This window comes from Copadichromis virginalis, linkage group LG23 (assembly GCF_057382275.1).
Source record: "Copadichromis virginalis isolate Kocher_CV1m ecotype Utaka linkage group LG23, C_Virginalis_male_GT1.1, whole genome shotgun sequence".
In the NCBI taxonomy this organism is placed as follows: Eukaryota; Metazoa; Chordata; class Actinopteri; order Cichliformes; family Cichlidae; genus Copadichromis; species Copadichromis virginalis.
The window spans coordinates 24,061,482-24,075,338 of record NC_140639.1 but is presented as its reverse complement, the minus strand read 5'-3'; the positions used below and the strand labels follow the sequence as shown (position 1 = coordinate 24,075,338).

Genomic DNA, 13,857 nt, shown 5'->3' with positions numbered 1-13,857 from the left:
GTGCGCACCGCGGATGACGTCAGTGCGCACACTGTGTCTGAGGAGGATGTGCGGAAGTGCTTCAGGAAGGTGAACGCACGCAAAGCTACTGGTCCGGACGGGATTCCCGGCCGCGTCCTCAGGTCATGCGCGGCTCAGCTGGCTGGAGTGTTCACGCACATCTTCAACCTTTCCCTCTCTCTGTCTGTAGTCCCAGCCTGCTTCAAAATGGCCACCATCGTCCCTGTACCCAAATCCTCCACCATCTCCTCATTGAACGACTGGCGACCTGTAGCCCTGACCCCCATCGTAAGCAAATGCTTCGAGAAGCTGGTCAGGGACTTCATCTGCTCTGCACTACCCGACTCACTGGACCCTCTACAGTTTGCATACCGCCACAACAGGTCCACTGATGATGCCATAGCCCTGACACTACACACTGCCCTGTCACACCTGGAGAAGAGAGACACGTATGTGAGGATGCTGTTTGTAGATTACAGCTCAGCATTCAATACCATCGTTCCCTCGAAGCAGGACAGGAAACTGCAGGATCTAGGACTGAGCAGCTCCCTCTGCAGCTGGATCCTTAGCTTCCTGTCTGACAGACGCCAGGTGGTCAGACTGGGCAGCATCACCTCATCCCCCATCACACTGAACACTGGTGCTCCACAGGGGTGTGTACTGAGCCCTCTCCTGTACTCACTCTACACCTACGACTGCACAGCCACTAACAGCTCCAACATCATTGTGAAGTTTGCGGACGACACTACAGTGGTGGGTCTTATCACCAACGGTGATGAGACGGCTTACAGGGAGGAGGTCAGCGCCCTGACCCACTGGTGTCAAGACAACCATCTCACCCTCAACGTCGCAAAGACAAAGGAGTTGATAGTGGACTTCCGGAGGTGCAGAGAAGTACACACCCCCATCACCATCAACGGCGCTGCTGTGGAGAGAGTGAGCAGCTTCCGGTTCCTTGGCGTACACCTGGCTGAGGATCTTACGTGGTCAGTACACACAAACAAAACAGTGAAGAAGGCGCAGCAGCGCCTCTTCTTTCTCAGGAGACTGAAAAGATTCGGCATGAGCCCCCGCATCCTCAGGACCTTCTATCACTGTGCCATTGAGAGCATCCTCACTGGATGCATCACCACCTGGTATGGCAACAGCACCGCCTACAACTGCAAAGCTCTCCAGCGAGTAGTGCGGTGCTCTGAACGGATAATTGGAGGTGAGCTTCCCTCCCTCCAAGACATCTACAGGAAGCGCTGCCTGAGGAAAGCGGGGAGGATCATCAAGGACTCCAGTCACCCCAGCCATAAACTGTTCAGACTGCTTCCATCAGGAAGGAGGTTCTGCAGTATCCGGTCCCGAACCAGCAGACTGAGAGACAGCTTCTTCCATCAGGCCATCAGACTGCTGAACACGTCATAGACACCTCAGCTTCACTACTGGAACTTCAACATTATGCACTCCACACTGTATATAAATGCCACTTGTTTTGCACATATTCAACTCTGTATATTTTATATATTTTATTATTATTATTATTTTTTTATTTTTTTTTTTTTACTATTTAATTTGTAAAAATGTGTATACACACACACACACACACACACACGTAGGAAAATATTTAGTATACACATCCAGAAATGCATACACTATTATATATTGTACATATATTTATTAGTTTCAGGTTGGCCATTCTTGTATTTTGCTCGTTTGTGTTGTTGTGTTTGCACATCTCTGTTGCTTGTGGGGCTCGCACACAAGAATTTCACTCGCATGTGCTGTGCCAGTGTGCCTGCACATGTGATGTGACAATAAAAGTGATTTGATTTGATTTGATCTGATTACATTTGTGCCAAATTTGATGGTGTTTTTAGGGTGTTTAAGACATACAGTATCACAAATATGTATGGGGTGGAATAGCTTAATGCCTCTGGCAACAGCTGCCACCTGAAGAGGCATGAAACTCTTCAAAGAATTCTGCAAAAATCTTCAAAATCAGAGTGAAGACGCTGATTTAAATGCACTGTTTAGTGGGCCAGAACTTCTCCAAAACTTATGAAGTAACAAAGATCAGACATAAGGAATCCTCTGAGAGAAATGCATTTGCCAAGCGTGGATTACCCCTGCTTGGCTGTCTGTCTGTCTATCTAAATGTTTTCTTATTCTGCGAGCAGGGCCTGACCTCAATTGTTTCCAAGCCACAGATGCATTCCTGCCCAGACGAAACGAAACATTGCGGATGAGCAGATGTGCTTTAAAAATGGCTGCAGCACCCGCCCGCCTGCCTTTCTTGTCTGTCGGGAGGGTTTACTCACCAGCGTGGCTCATGAAGAATGAGGATGGGGCTAGACATGATCACACGGAGGGGCAATCTTAAGCACATGGCTGAGCACACATGTACAAACACACTTGCAAAGATATGCAAAGACATGCACACACACACATTTACAGACAACTTTGAATCTTTCATGTGCAATTCATAAATGAGAGATGACTCCAAACTGGAAAGGTGCTGTTGCTGTACCTTAGCAAACACAGTTGAGGGGATATGTGGAAATGGGGCAAGAGAAGGAAAACAGAGCTTATCAAAAAGCATTCCCAGCCACATACTCACACTCCAACAGGTTGTAATCTTGTGTTTGCTTAAAATTTTCCCCAGTGATGGCTGTCTAACTTATGTCGCACCCTCTGACACATAATTGAGTTTAAGTGAGGCACATTTCACAAAAGACTGCAATTACCTCATGATATAGGAGTTCTCCTGTTTTTTGTGAAATGGATTCGGACAAGATAAACAAAACCAGTTTTTTATTTTTTCGTCCCTGAGAAATTATTATACTTCTCCAGAGATGAACACAAAACATCTCTGCAGATCTATACAGGCTCTGTACGCTTGAGATGAAGCCCAACTGTGTCTAAAGGCCAAGAATGTCTCAGCGTGTGCCAAGACGCCACGCTTAAAGGCAGCAATAAAAGCCTGCTATCATAGACAGAAGCAGGATGAAATGAATTGAAAAATTGGCGATGTGGTGAAGAGTGACGACAATCAAGAGACTAAGTTGGCTATTTTACTTCCTCACCTGACCGAAGTGGTATGAAATGGGTGGGTTTGTGTTGGAAAGCTACAGAAATATTTGTGACACTAAGAGGGCGACGTGTGGGAGGATTTTAGGCGCTGTTTGATCTTCTAATAAGTGTTCCTTTTGAGGCATGCTGATGTCTTTGTCTGGGTATTTACAGGTGACCTGGGTGGAAAATGAGATGATGCTGAGCAATCTGCTATGAAGCTGAACCTGATCGGTTACTGTGATAGTCTTTCCATCAACATCGAGTTTTTACAAGACTCTCAAATGTTTTTCCATCCTTTTAGACATGTAGGTATGTGTACTGCTGATGCCTTCATCGGTCTGATAAAGTGACACTGTCATTCAGACATAGGTCCTATTACGTAAATTGTTCTTTAAATACTTTAAGACATCTTTAAGACTACAAACATATACCTTGTATTCATTAAACGTTCATAGGATGAGAAAAGGTGATCTGGGTGACTGTAACAACTGGCGGGGCATCACGTTGCTGTCGGTACCCGGGAAAGTGTTTTGCCTCGCTCTTTTGAATCGGCTACAACACGCAGTGAACGAACGATTGCGAGAAAAGCAGGCTGGGTTTCGGGGGGCCGGTCATGCGTCGAGGAAATCTTCACCCTCCGCATGATCATTGAACAAACATTGGAATACCAAAGGAAGATTTCTAGTAATTTCATTGCCTTCGAGAAGGCTTTTGACAGCGTCCACCGGCTGACTCTATGGGCTATCCTACGCCACTATGGAGTCCCTCAGCAGTTTTTAGATGCCTTTCGTTGTCTCTACTCCAACTCCCGTTGCTGCGTCCGGACGGATGACGGCTGCACAGATTTCTTCAAGATCAATACTGGCGTCCGACAAGGATGCGTGCTATCCCCTTTCCTCTTCCTGTTGGTAATTGACTTCATCATGTGACGATCAGTTGACCAAGCTGGCATTGGTGTGCCCTGGCACGAAGCGCGTAATCTCACTGACTTGGACTTCGCAGATGACATCGCCCTGCTGGGCTCGACTCAGGAAGACCTCCAAAAGTTGACCGCGGCCCTGCAGAGGGAGGCGACGAAAGTTGGATTAAGAATCAGCGTCAAAAAAACCAAGGTACTCCGAGTTGGCTATGCACGTGCCCGCATTCCTGTCATGATAAACCAACAACGTGCTGAAGAGGTGGAGAATTTTACATATCTTGGCAGCATCATCTCGAATGATGGGGTCTCTGATCGGGATGTCGACGCCAGAGTAGGGAAGGCAGTTGGTGTCCTGCGACGTCTCCAACCTATTTGGAACTCGACCTCCCTGAATGTAAGGGTCAAGATCAGACTACTGAACTCTATCGTCTTCCCTACTGCACTTTATGCTAGTGAAACCTGGCGCTCAACAAGTGCAATTATTCAACACCTGAACGTGCTTCAACAACGTGGCCTGTGGCGAATCCTGAGAATTTCCTACCGGGACCGAATAACAAATGAGGAGGTCCTACGAAGAGCAGGCACCCGCCCATTAGCCGATGTTGTTGCAGAAAGGCGCTTCCGCTTTGCGGGCCATATTTTACGCCTACCCCCTCATCGCCCAGCTAAGATTGCCATGACATGGCGTCCACGCACTGGCAAGCTAAAGCAAGGCCGACCAAAGACCACATGGCATTGAACATTCATGGACGATCTGAGAACTGTCGACATTGCCTGGGACGAAGCTGAAGCAGTTGCTGCTGACCGACATCGATGGAGATCACTAGCTGCCCGATGCGCCGCCTGGCGTAGGAGGAACTAAGTCTAAGTAAGTCATAGGATGAGATGCCATCATATTAACAGAAAGGAACAACTTGTTTCATTGCTGGAAAGTTTTCACTTCCAGTCAGTTTTCACTCAAATTATTGAAGTCAAAAGTCTCAAAATCCTCCTCCAATGAGCCATTTCAGCTTTCAAAAGCTGATTGAAGTTTCTGGTTCATAGAACTAACTTACTCCCCTTATCACGTTCATGGCAAGGTGCCTAAAGTGCTCCTTTAGACATGATAGAGACATGTTTGGAATGAGATAGTAATAGAAAGGAGTCTGAAAAGGACATTATTTTGGCAGATACAGAAGCTTGTTCAAACATCTGCTTATTTGATCACGTTAGATGCCAAAAAATATCTCTGTGAACCCTCGTTTGTTCTCAAATTATTGTAAGAAAGTCTTAAAAAAGCAATTATGATCTAGGCCAAACTACATGCAACATATACATACGTGGTTGGAGCGTAACGGGGTGACAACAGGGAACCGCACCTCTCACTCCATGACAGCTGAGGTAGGCTCCCCTGTGACCTATGAACTGGATGTTAAGAAAATGGATGGATGGAAAGTAGATCTCACAGTAGCAGGTAGCCATAGTTTTGCACATGGCTACTGTGAGATGTACTTTGTTGAAAGTGACAAGTAAAGGTCACTAGAACTCAGTAGTATTACATCTTCAATTGAAAAGTGAGCATGGTGCACATTTAGGCACAAAGCAACATTTTCAGAAGACTTCAGATTAATATAATCATTAAGGATGTTTTTCTGAAAGACGCACGAACATGTTCAAATTACCATCAGAAGGTTTTAATAACACCACTCCAGTGAGCCTTTCCACACAGGCTTCTCAGCTTTAAAAGTCCAGTAACCCTGAACAGTGCATTACTGCCAGAAGATGCAAATGCTAATGTAGCACTTTTTGCATGTTCAGTGCTATAAATGCATCCACATACATATAACCAAGTCACACATTTCATCCATTGTTCTGTATTTCACACCCCGGCTAGCCTGCATTGAGGTAATTGGGGAACAGAGACTCATGTGTACTACTGTACTACAATGCTAGAAGGTTCTGCTGACTCATGGAGACCATGCAGAGGCTACAGGGTATTTTACAACAGCTGTCAACACAACAGTAGCCCTTTACAGAAGCGGACAAACGGCCACTGCATATACAATAAAGACAAAGGTGCTGCAAACAAGACGCATTTGAGCCAAGGGTCAGCCATCTCTACTGCAATCCACCTCTGCGGGCACACATATGTGTCCTCAGTGTTCCTGGGCAGTTCATAACTCAGACGCCCTCTACAGGAAAGGGCAGAGCAGGCTGTACCTGCTGCGGAGACTCAGGTCGTTTGGAGTGGAGGGCCCACTCCTGAAGAAATTCTATGACTCTGTTGTGGCTTCTGCTATCTTTTATGGTGTGGTCTGCTGGGGCGGCAGCATCTCTGCTGGGGACAGGAAGAGACTGAACAGGGTGATCCGAAGGGCCAGCTCTGTTCTAGGATGCCCTCTGGACCCAGTGGAGGTGGTGAGTGACAGGAGAACGGCGGCTAAGCTGTCATCCCTGATGGACAACATCTCCCACCCCATGCAGCAGACTGTGACAGCACTGAGCAGCTCCTTCAGTGGGAGACTGCGGCACCCACGGTGTGGGACGGAGAGATTTCGCAGGTCTTTCCTCCCCACTGCTGTCAGACTCCATAATAAAGACTTTAACTGATCAAGCACACACATCCATACATATGCAATAACACTAAGTGCAATAATCCTTTCTGTCATCGTTGTATTTTTACTCAGTTGTATATAGTATTTGTATTTGTATTCTATTTTTATCTTATTGTATATTTATTTTATTTTATTCTACTGTATATAGTATTTTATTTTATTCTATTCTGTACAGTTGTGTACTGTATTTATTCTTATTGTATTCTAATTTTTGCCTCATAACTTTTGCACTGTCCACTTCCTGCTGTGACAAAACAAATTTCCCACGTGTGGGACTAATAAAGGTTATCTTATCTTATCTTATCTTATCTGTTGCAAAAGCCATGGCATTAATATAACTATTCTCCATGTGTGATGCAGGCAGTTTTTCATGCGTTTAGTTGCATCGCTTTACTTAGAGTCACTTTGCACTGTAGCTTCCATCTTTAAGTATGTCTGGTCCCAGTAATTCTCTTTTACGTGTTCACAAAATTGCCATAGCGCTCCTGTTCTTGCCCTCTGGCATGTTGGTAACCAAGCAGTTAAAAGCATCTGCACGCTGCCGTAATTCACTCTAAGTAAAGACTGTCACCAAATGGCTAAAATACAACAAAAGAAGTGTTTGGAAAAGAGTTTTACAGCTTCAAAAGGTGAGCTTCTCCAGCAGCCTCTCTCCATTTCCTTTCCAGCTGCGCCAACACCTTCAGCCTCTGGACACGGTCCCGCATGTTTCTCTCACTATTATCCGACGATTTACAGCCAAGATAGAGGGGAGCTGAAGTTTGTTGACATTCCCCGCCCCCGTGCAACCTCAAATACGACACTGACCCCCTTTTCCAACCTCATAAACGGCTCACTCCGTTGAAAGCGTCACCGTGACGAGGAGAGAAATATGAAACAAGTGGGAGCGCTAGCAAATCAGGCTTAGACCGCTTTGAGCGAGAAAACTTGTGAGGTGCGTGCACGCACTGTGAAAGTGTGTCAGCCTGTGTAAAGTAAACAAGGACAACACCATATTATCTTGTAAACTGTTGGCATGCAGTGCTATGACCTAAAAAACAAATCCAATTTGGGGATTTGCTCCCCCCCTTCCAACACTAAGACTTATCAATAAAAGCCCTTACAAAGGAAAAAATTTGCAAGCCAAGAAGCTTTCTGTACAGAGGCAATATTTTAAGCCAGTTTTGACTGGAAAACAGGCAGTTTAAATGCAAAAAAAAAACCCAACCCAGAAGTTTTCGCACCTTTTTGAACTCAAATGGAGCAAGTTCATCTGTTTAGAAACCACAAAAATGCTCCAGCTCTAATGACATCACTTAACAGTCAGCGAGGGTGTCTGGGCAATGCTTTGTCTCCAGGCAAAACAGTCAGCTCATGCAATAGACCATTGATAGCTAGCAAATAAAAGCCTTTTATTGGTTATAAATTGTGTCAGACCATTAAACTTTATATTTTTCCCGAGTGACATTGCTCTAACTTGAGCCAACGGGGAGACAGAGGAGGATAGAAAAAGAAAAAAAGACATCTGATAATCCAATTGTTCTGCATTTCCAACTTGTTAACATCCAAAGCATGAGACTTCAGTTGGAATTAAATGTGTTGTGGCTGCATGCATCCAAAAAAATAGCTGCGTCGCAAAATGTCAGGATTCTTTACCAAGCTTTTTTTTTTTTTTCAGATGATGTATTGGCAAAAACAGGTTTGTATTAGCCTGACGGAGCTCTGCATACTGTTTTTAGGGATCCTATGTGCAGTTTGAGGGGGATAGGGGGGGAGGAATGCATTCAAAGCAGCCTTAATTGAGCTGGATGGCCTGCAGTCACAGAAGCAGAGTGTCTCAACAAGACTCAAGCGGGCGAGATCCTGAAATGTGCCTCACACGTATACATCATTAAACTGGCTTACGGCTCCACGGTGCCGATCAGCGCTGCAAAGACTCTGGGAATTATATGGGAAAGTTTGTCTGGAAGGAGCCCTCAACCCCCTCCCTCCTTCAAAATGAAAGTCCTCTGGCTGTCAATGAAGGGGAAGTGCTCCCATGCTGAGGCCCACTGGGCCAGCCATTGAACAGAGGGACATTCCTCAGTAATTCTGTTTGACCTGAGCCCAGAGTGGTAGCTGAGGGTCACCGAATACAGAGCGCCACATACGGGGAGGAGACCAAAGGGGAGGAGGAAAAGTTGGGGAAATCGGATGCACAGGAGTGAGAGTGAGACAGACTGGTGGAAAGAAAATACAGTCGTCTTTTCCCAGCCTTTGTTTGACAAGTAAACACTCAGGTTATGTCATCTGTCAAGACTGTCCTCCAACAGCAATCCCGTAGGCTGTTTCATAAGCTGTCAACGTGACCTGAAAATGTGTTCAAGATGCAAACAACCTCTGGTGGTGCTGCGAAGAAGTGCCAGGTCAAAGTGGTCAAAAGTGCTTGGTATGAAAGCTGCTGGACTTCTTTGAGGTTCTTGAAGATTTTGAGGAATCCAGATATTTGACCTGCAGCTGAAGGCTGTTGTAGTAGATGCATCAAGTTCAGATAAGCAACAAATACTTTATTTTAACCCAAACCATCATTTTCTTCTATGAATAACCTATAATAGCCTCTGAAAACACCCCAAACTGAAAAATGGGCCCACACAGGACTCAAGACTCAGTTTCCTGGTTAAAAGTTGTCTGTTTTTGGCATCTGTGGTACACTCTGTTGATCTGTTTACAGAAATCAAATAAATTCTGCCCACATGTGAAGCTGTAAAGGTGCATCAGTCCTTTTCAATCTGCTAGCAAAAACTGGAAAACAGCCCAAAATCTGCAGTGTGGTGGGACTACTGCTGCACTACAAACAGGGCAAAGAAACCATAGATTTTTTTCGCAGCTAACTATGCAAATAATCCTCAAATATAGCAAACTCTAACACGCTTGTCCAGCATATTGTAGGGTTGACTGTTTTCCCCTTCAGTGGGGATGGTTGTCACGTTCCAGGAAGGCTTATGTGGGTCGTTTAGGCTCAGCATCCAGCATCCAAACCACTGCAGCACTCACTGTTTACTCCAACCAACGAACTTATGGCAAAACTTCCACCAGCACGTGATGAACTCCTTTTGACCGTTAAATCAAAGCTGGCTAAATGTAGGACACACGATGCAGTAATGAAGTAAGTGTGTCATAAAAGAGTGTGGCACCGGGGGCAAACGGGGGGCGGATGATAATAATGGTTGCACTGTGGCATGGCTGGGATGGAGAGAATTACAGTTTTAATTCTATAAAATCAAATCCCTCCACTTGGCAATCCTCTTATCCAGTAATCCCCAGGTAGGTTTCAGAGAGGGCAACAGGCTCAAACTGCCCACTGTGGCAACACATCTGCCTCCCCCGTGGTCGGTGGGGTTGATATCAATGACTGCTCCTGTGCTCCCCGATAAACGCTCTAAACTGAAACCAGACCAAACAGCTGACACATGTCCACCCTCAATTTGTCTCCGTTTCCATCCCTTCCAATAACTTCTTCTTGGTGGCCTTCTGAGAACCAGCCAGCAGCAGGATTTAGGGGTAAATAAATCAAGGTTGGTTCGCGTAGGTGCTTCTGACGTCTGCAATACTGGTGCTACCTTTTTTGCGGTGGAAACTGGGCGTCAGGAACGTGCTGGTGCAAAAGAAATCATAAACAAATAGCAGATAACATGGTGTGTGTGTGTGTGTGTGTGTGTGTGTGTGTGTGTGTGTGTGTGTGTGTGTGTGTGTGTGTGTGTGTGTGTGTGTGTGTCGGGGGGATCAGTGTCAAGTATGAAGCTGAGTTTTTAGGGCTTTGTTTGGCCGCTCGCTGCTGAATACCTCAGTATATACCTAAGTGCCTCATATACTGGGGTACTGCTGCAACCGTAATGTGCTTTAAGTTAACACCTTTTAATCTGCTGTTTGTTACCCTTCACATAGATTGCCTACATTCACTGGCATTCCCAGCTGTAAAGCATCCACTCCATGCCAGATGCTATTTTTTGCTCTTGTGATGGGAAGCACCAGTTCCCAGGGCAAAAAAAAAGCTCTCTTTAACTCAAAAAAAGACAGAATGGCATTTCTCTCTGGCGCTTTGACAACACCAGCAAGAGAGTGATGATACCTCCCATGCTCTCCCATGCTCTCATTTCTCTATTCCCCAGCAGTTCTGTTTATAGAGATAACAAAGTCAGCCCAAAAACATAAAGCCGCCCCGGCATCCCTGCGATGGCTGCAGGCACCAAGCACTGAGCATCTATCTGTCTGCTGCAAATTAGGCTGCCTATAAGGGAAGACCCCCCCCCCTACTGACCTGCCGTGACTTTGACACTGCAGGTCTTAACGCTACATCACTGGGAAAGACTATATATACATAATATTCCATATTATTGTCCACCACCTCAACCAGTTCAGCTCATTTCAGTGTGGGATTAGTGGGCTGGATAGGAAATCTTAATCTGCCTGAGCAAGCGAGACAGAGAGAGTGAGTGTATAAGGAAAGAATTGAAGCCTATGCATTCCTGCACATACAAATCCCTGCAAAGCCGGGCTTCTTTAACCTCCACTTTGTCTGTTTCCTGGTGTTATCAGTCAGAAACAAAGTGGGTTGTTTTTTCTATGCAGCACCCCTGACCCCATGCTGTTGCCACTAGCAACAGAACATGCGATTCCCCTCGCAAATCAGTGCAAATCGCACATGTGTGCAGTCCTTCTATATGAAACATGTCCCCCTCTGGGGCATTACTTGGAAATATTGCAGCTCGGGACAAAGTAAGGAAGCCTAAACGAGGTAACAGTGAACCTGCCGGCATGCATGTGATGCACATCTTAAATCCCCAAACAAGCCAAGCGTACTTCAGTCACAATCAAATCTTACAAGAAAACAAGGTTTCTTTCTTTCTTTTTTTGCCATGTCATGAGCGGCTGACGCCGGCTCGCTCCTTACCCTCGTGGAGACGCAGCATCCTGGTGCATTCAGAGGACACGCATGGTAATCCACTGGCACGCTTTCCTCCTGCTCCGCAGCTGCTGTCCGACTGATCCCGCAGATGACAAAGTTTACATCCACAAACAGAGCGCTGCCGGCTCTGCCCCGGACTGCCTTTCCCTCTTCCTCGCTCTCAAAGTCCTTGCTTCCCACCCCCCACCCCCTCCTTTTTCCCCTACTCTGCTGCCTCCCTCACTCTGCCGGCGTGCACCGACTTCTCCCGATACACCGCTTTCCCTTCTCCCTTCCTGCTACATGCACGCTTCCCTCAGCGCTCCGAGGCTCCTCTTTACACACACGCACAAACACACCGAGTGTTTTGTGCCTCCGATCTGCCGCCCACCACCCCACCTCCCGGCTTTATCTTTCCTCCGAATATTTCTCTCCTCAGTCTGTCTCCGCTTCTATCTCTTTCTCTCTCATGCTGTCTGTCTCCGAGCCTCCCTCTCCCTCTCTCTCTGTGACTGCCTCCCTCCTCCTCTTCCTCGGGCTTACAGGACGTTTAACATGTGTTCAGGGAGACGGCTGCTCTGCTGCCTCTCTGAAGGTGGATCTTTCCTCAGGGGGGAAAGAGAGGGCCGGGAGGCTGGGGTGGGGGTTTGCACGGAGAAGGAGGAGTTGTTTTTTTTTAGGAGGTGGGGGGTGACAACAGCGTTGTAGGCTGGGGGGGGTGCAAATCTTTACCTCAAACAAGGGGACATGAACAGGCAAGCAGCAGCCGGCTTGTAATGTTCCACTAAGTGGACTCCTTTCAGAGCGGGGGGGGGGGGGGGGGGGGGGGGGGGAACAGAAGAGTTCACACATGCAAAAATGTGGTAAAGTTGCAACTTTCAGGTAGTCACTCTGTCTCCCTGCACACCTGGTCGATCCTTTCCTGAGGCTGGCACCCTTGTTTGATCATACAGAAAGTTGCAAAAATGGGAAAATAGTCAAATTGGGAGCTCTGTGGGGAGATCGGGGAGGGGGGGGGGGGGGGGTGTCAGTCCCCATTAAATGATCTGACAACCACCTACTCTGAGGCCTAAGCTGGCCAAATTGAGCCCTTGTACAAAAAAAAAAGAGAGAGAAATGTGGACGGGGAAAACACCGCAACACAAAGAGACAAGCGTGCTGACAAAAGACAGATAGAGACAACCGAGGAAGAGATCAAGAGCAAGGAGGAGAGCGAAAAGACGAAAAGTGAAGGAGGTGCTTGGGTCTGCTGGGCCGAGTGACTCCGGCCCATCTGCCACAATCACAATCAGTCCCAGCTGAATGGCTGTGACTAACTGCAGCATGAAGCCCGCAGCCTCAACCCAGGCAGGATGGAGATGAGAAGGGGGGGGATGAAGAGGCAAAAGTGGGGAAGAAGAGGAGGGTGATGGGGGGGTTCTATTGTCTACTCCCCAATAGGACCAGTGCAGGAGGAGGCGGGCACCGGATGGGTGAAAAGGGGAGAATTAAAAGGGTCCCGGTGACAGGAGTGCTCAGTTAAAGAGGGTAAAGAAAGGACAGGGGAAACTTAGAGCTGGGGCCATCGCTGCCACTGTGCTCTACAGCCACTGTCAGTGATGTCCTCAGCAAACAATCACGCGAAGCAAAATGAGTCTGCAGGAGGCTGATGGAGCGGCTTGCTCACGTCAAGATAAGGGAAGGTAAATAAACCGCCCCAAAAAAGTGACACTCATTATCAGATGTCTCCTAAAGCCGGCAGCGACATTGTCATTTGTCATCATAAAACTCTGAGAGATTCATGATGACCAATGATTGCGCTCGTGACCAAAGTGTCACACAGAGCGGGGTAATTGTGTTTATCATAAGCGCAGCTGTCTCGTGAGGGGAAATCTGAATGTGGAGCGAGCGAGATTTGATTTTACGAGCAGGTGGTCACCAATTACACACCATTGTCCCATTTGGGTTAAAAAAAATAAAGACAGATGAATGAATGGCTGAGTCAGCATTAACACAAGGACGCGCACAGTAATCAAGAAATATCGGCTTTAATTTGATCGACGGGGAGCGCCGAAACAGCGAGTAGCACTGTGCAGTGCAACAGATGTGAGGCTCACTGTGTTTTTTTCCTGCAGGAAATAAGCGATGCTTGTTTGCTTAGCTTTGTTTACTTCCATTTAACTACATAATGATGGTACCATAAGTGCATATCTGCATGATTGTGTGTGTGTGTGTGTGTGTGTGTGTGTGTGTGTGTGTGTGTGTGTGTGTGTGTGTGCATGGGCTGACAACTGTAATTGCATAATGAATGGGTTTGTGAAAGCATGTGAAGTTAAAGTCCGTACATTTTAGGTATACACTGGTGGATGTGCACGGGTGCATATTTGTCTTCAGCTGCCCCT

General features: G+C 46.7%; 1 protein-coding gene across 4 annotated transcripts in view; it reads right to left on the bottom strand.

The window, feature by feature from the left end:
- LOC146680934 (nck-associated protein 5-like) overlaps positions 1 to 13,857 on the bottom strand; it is a 187,205-nt gene that overhangs the window by 97,729 nt on the left and 75,619 nt on the right. Inside the window, exon 1 of one of the 4 annotated variants that reach the window (XM_085449742.1) lies at positions 11,483 to 11,659. The exons of the other annotated variants lie outside the window; for them this stretch is intronic. Within the exon in view, the coding sequence (XP_085305868.1) occupies positions 11,483 to 11,511 (29 nt within the window). The 5' untranslated portion in view covers positions 11,512 to 11,659. Of the gene's footprint in view, positions 1 to 11,482; positions 11,660 to 13,857 lie in introns of those variants that run through there. 4 annotated transcript variants of the gene reach the window in all.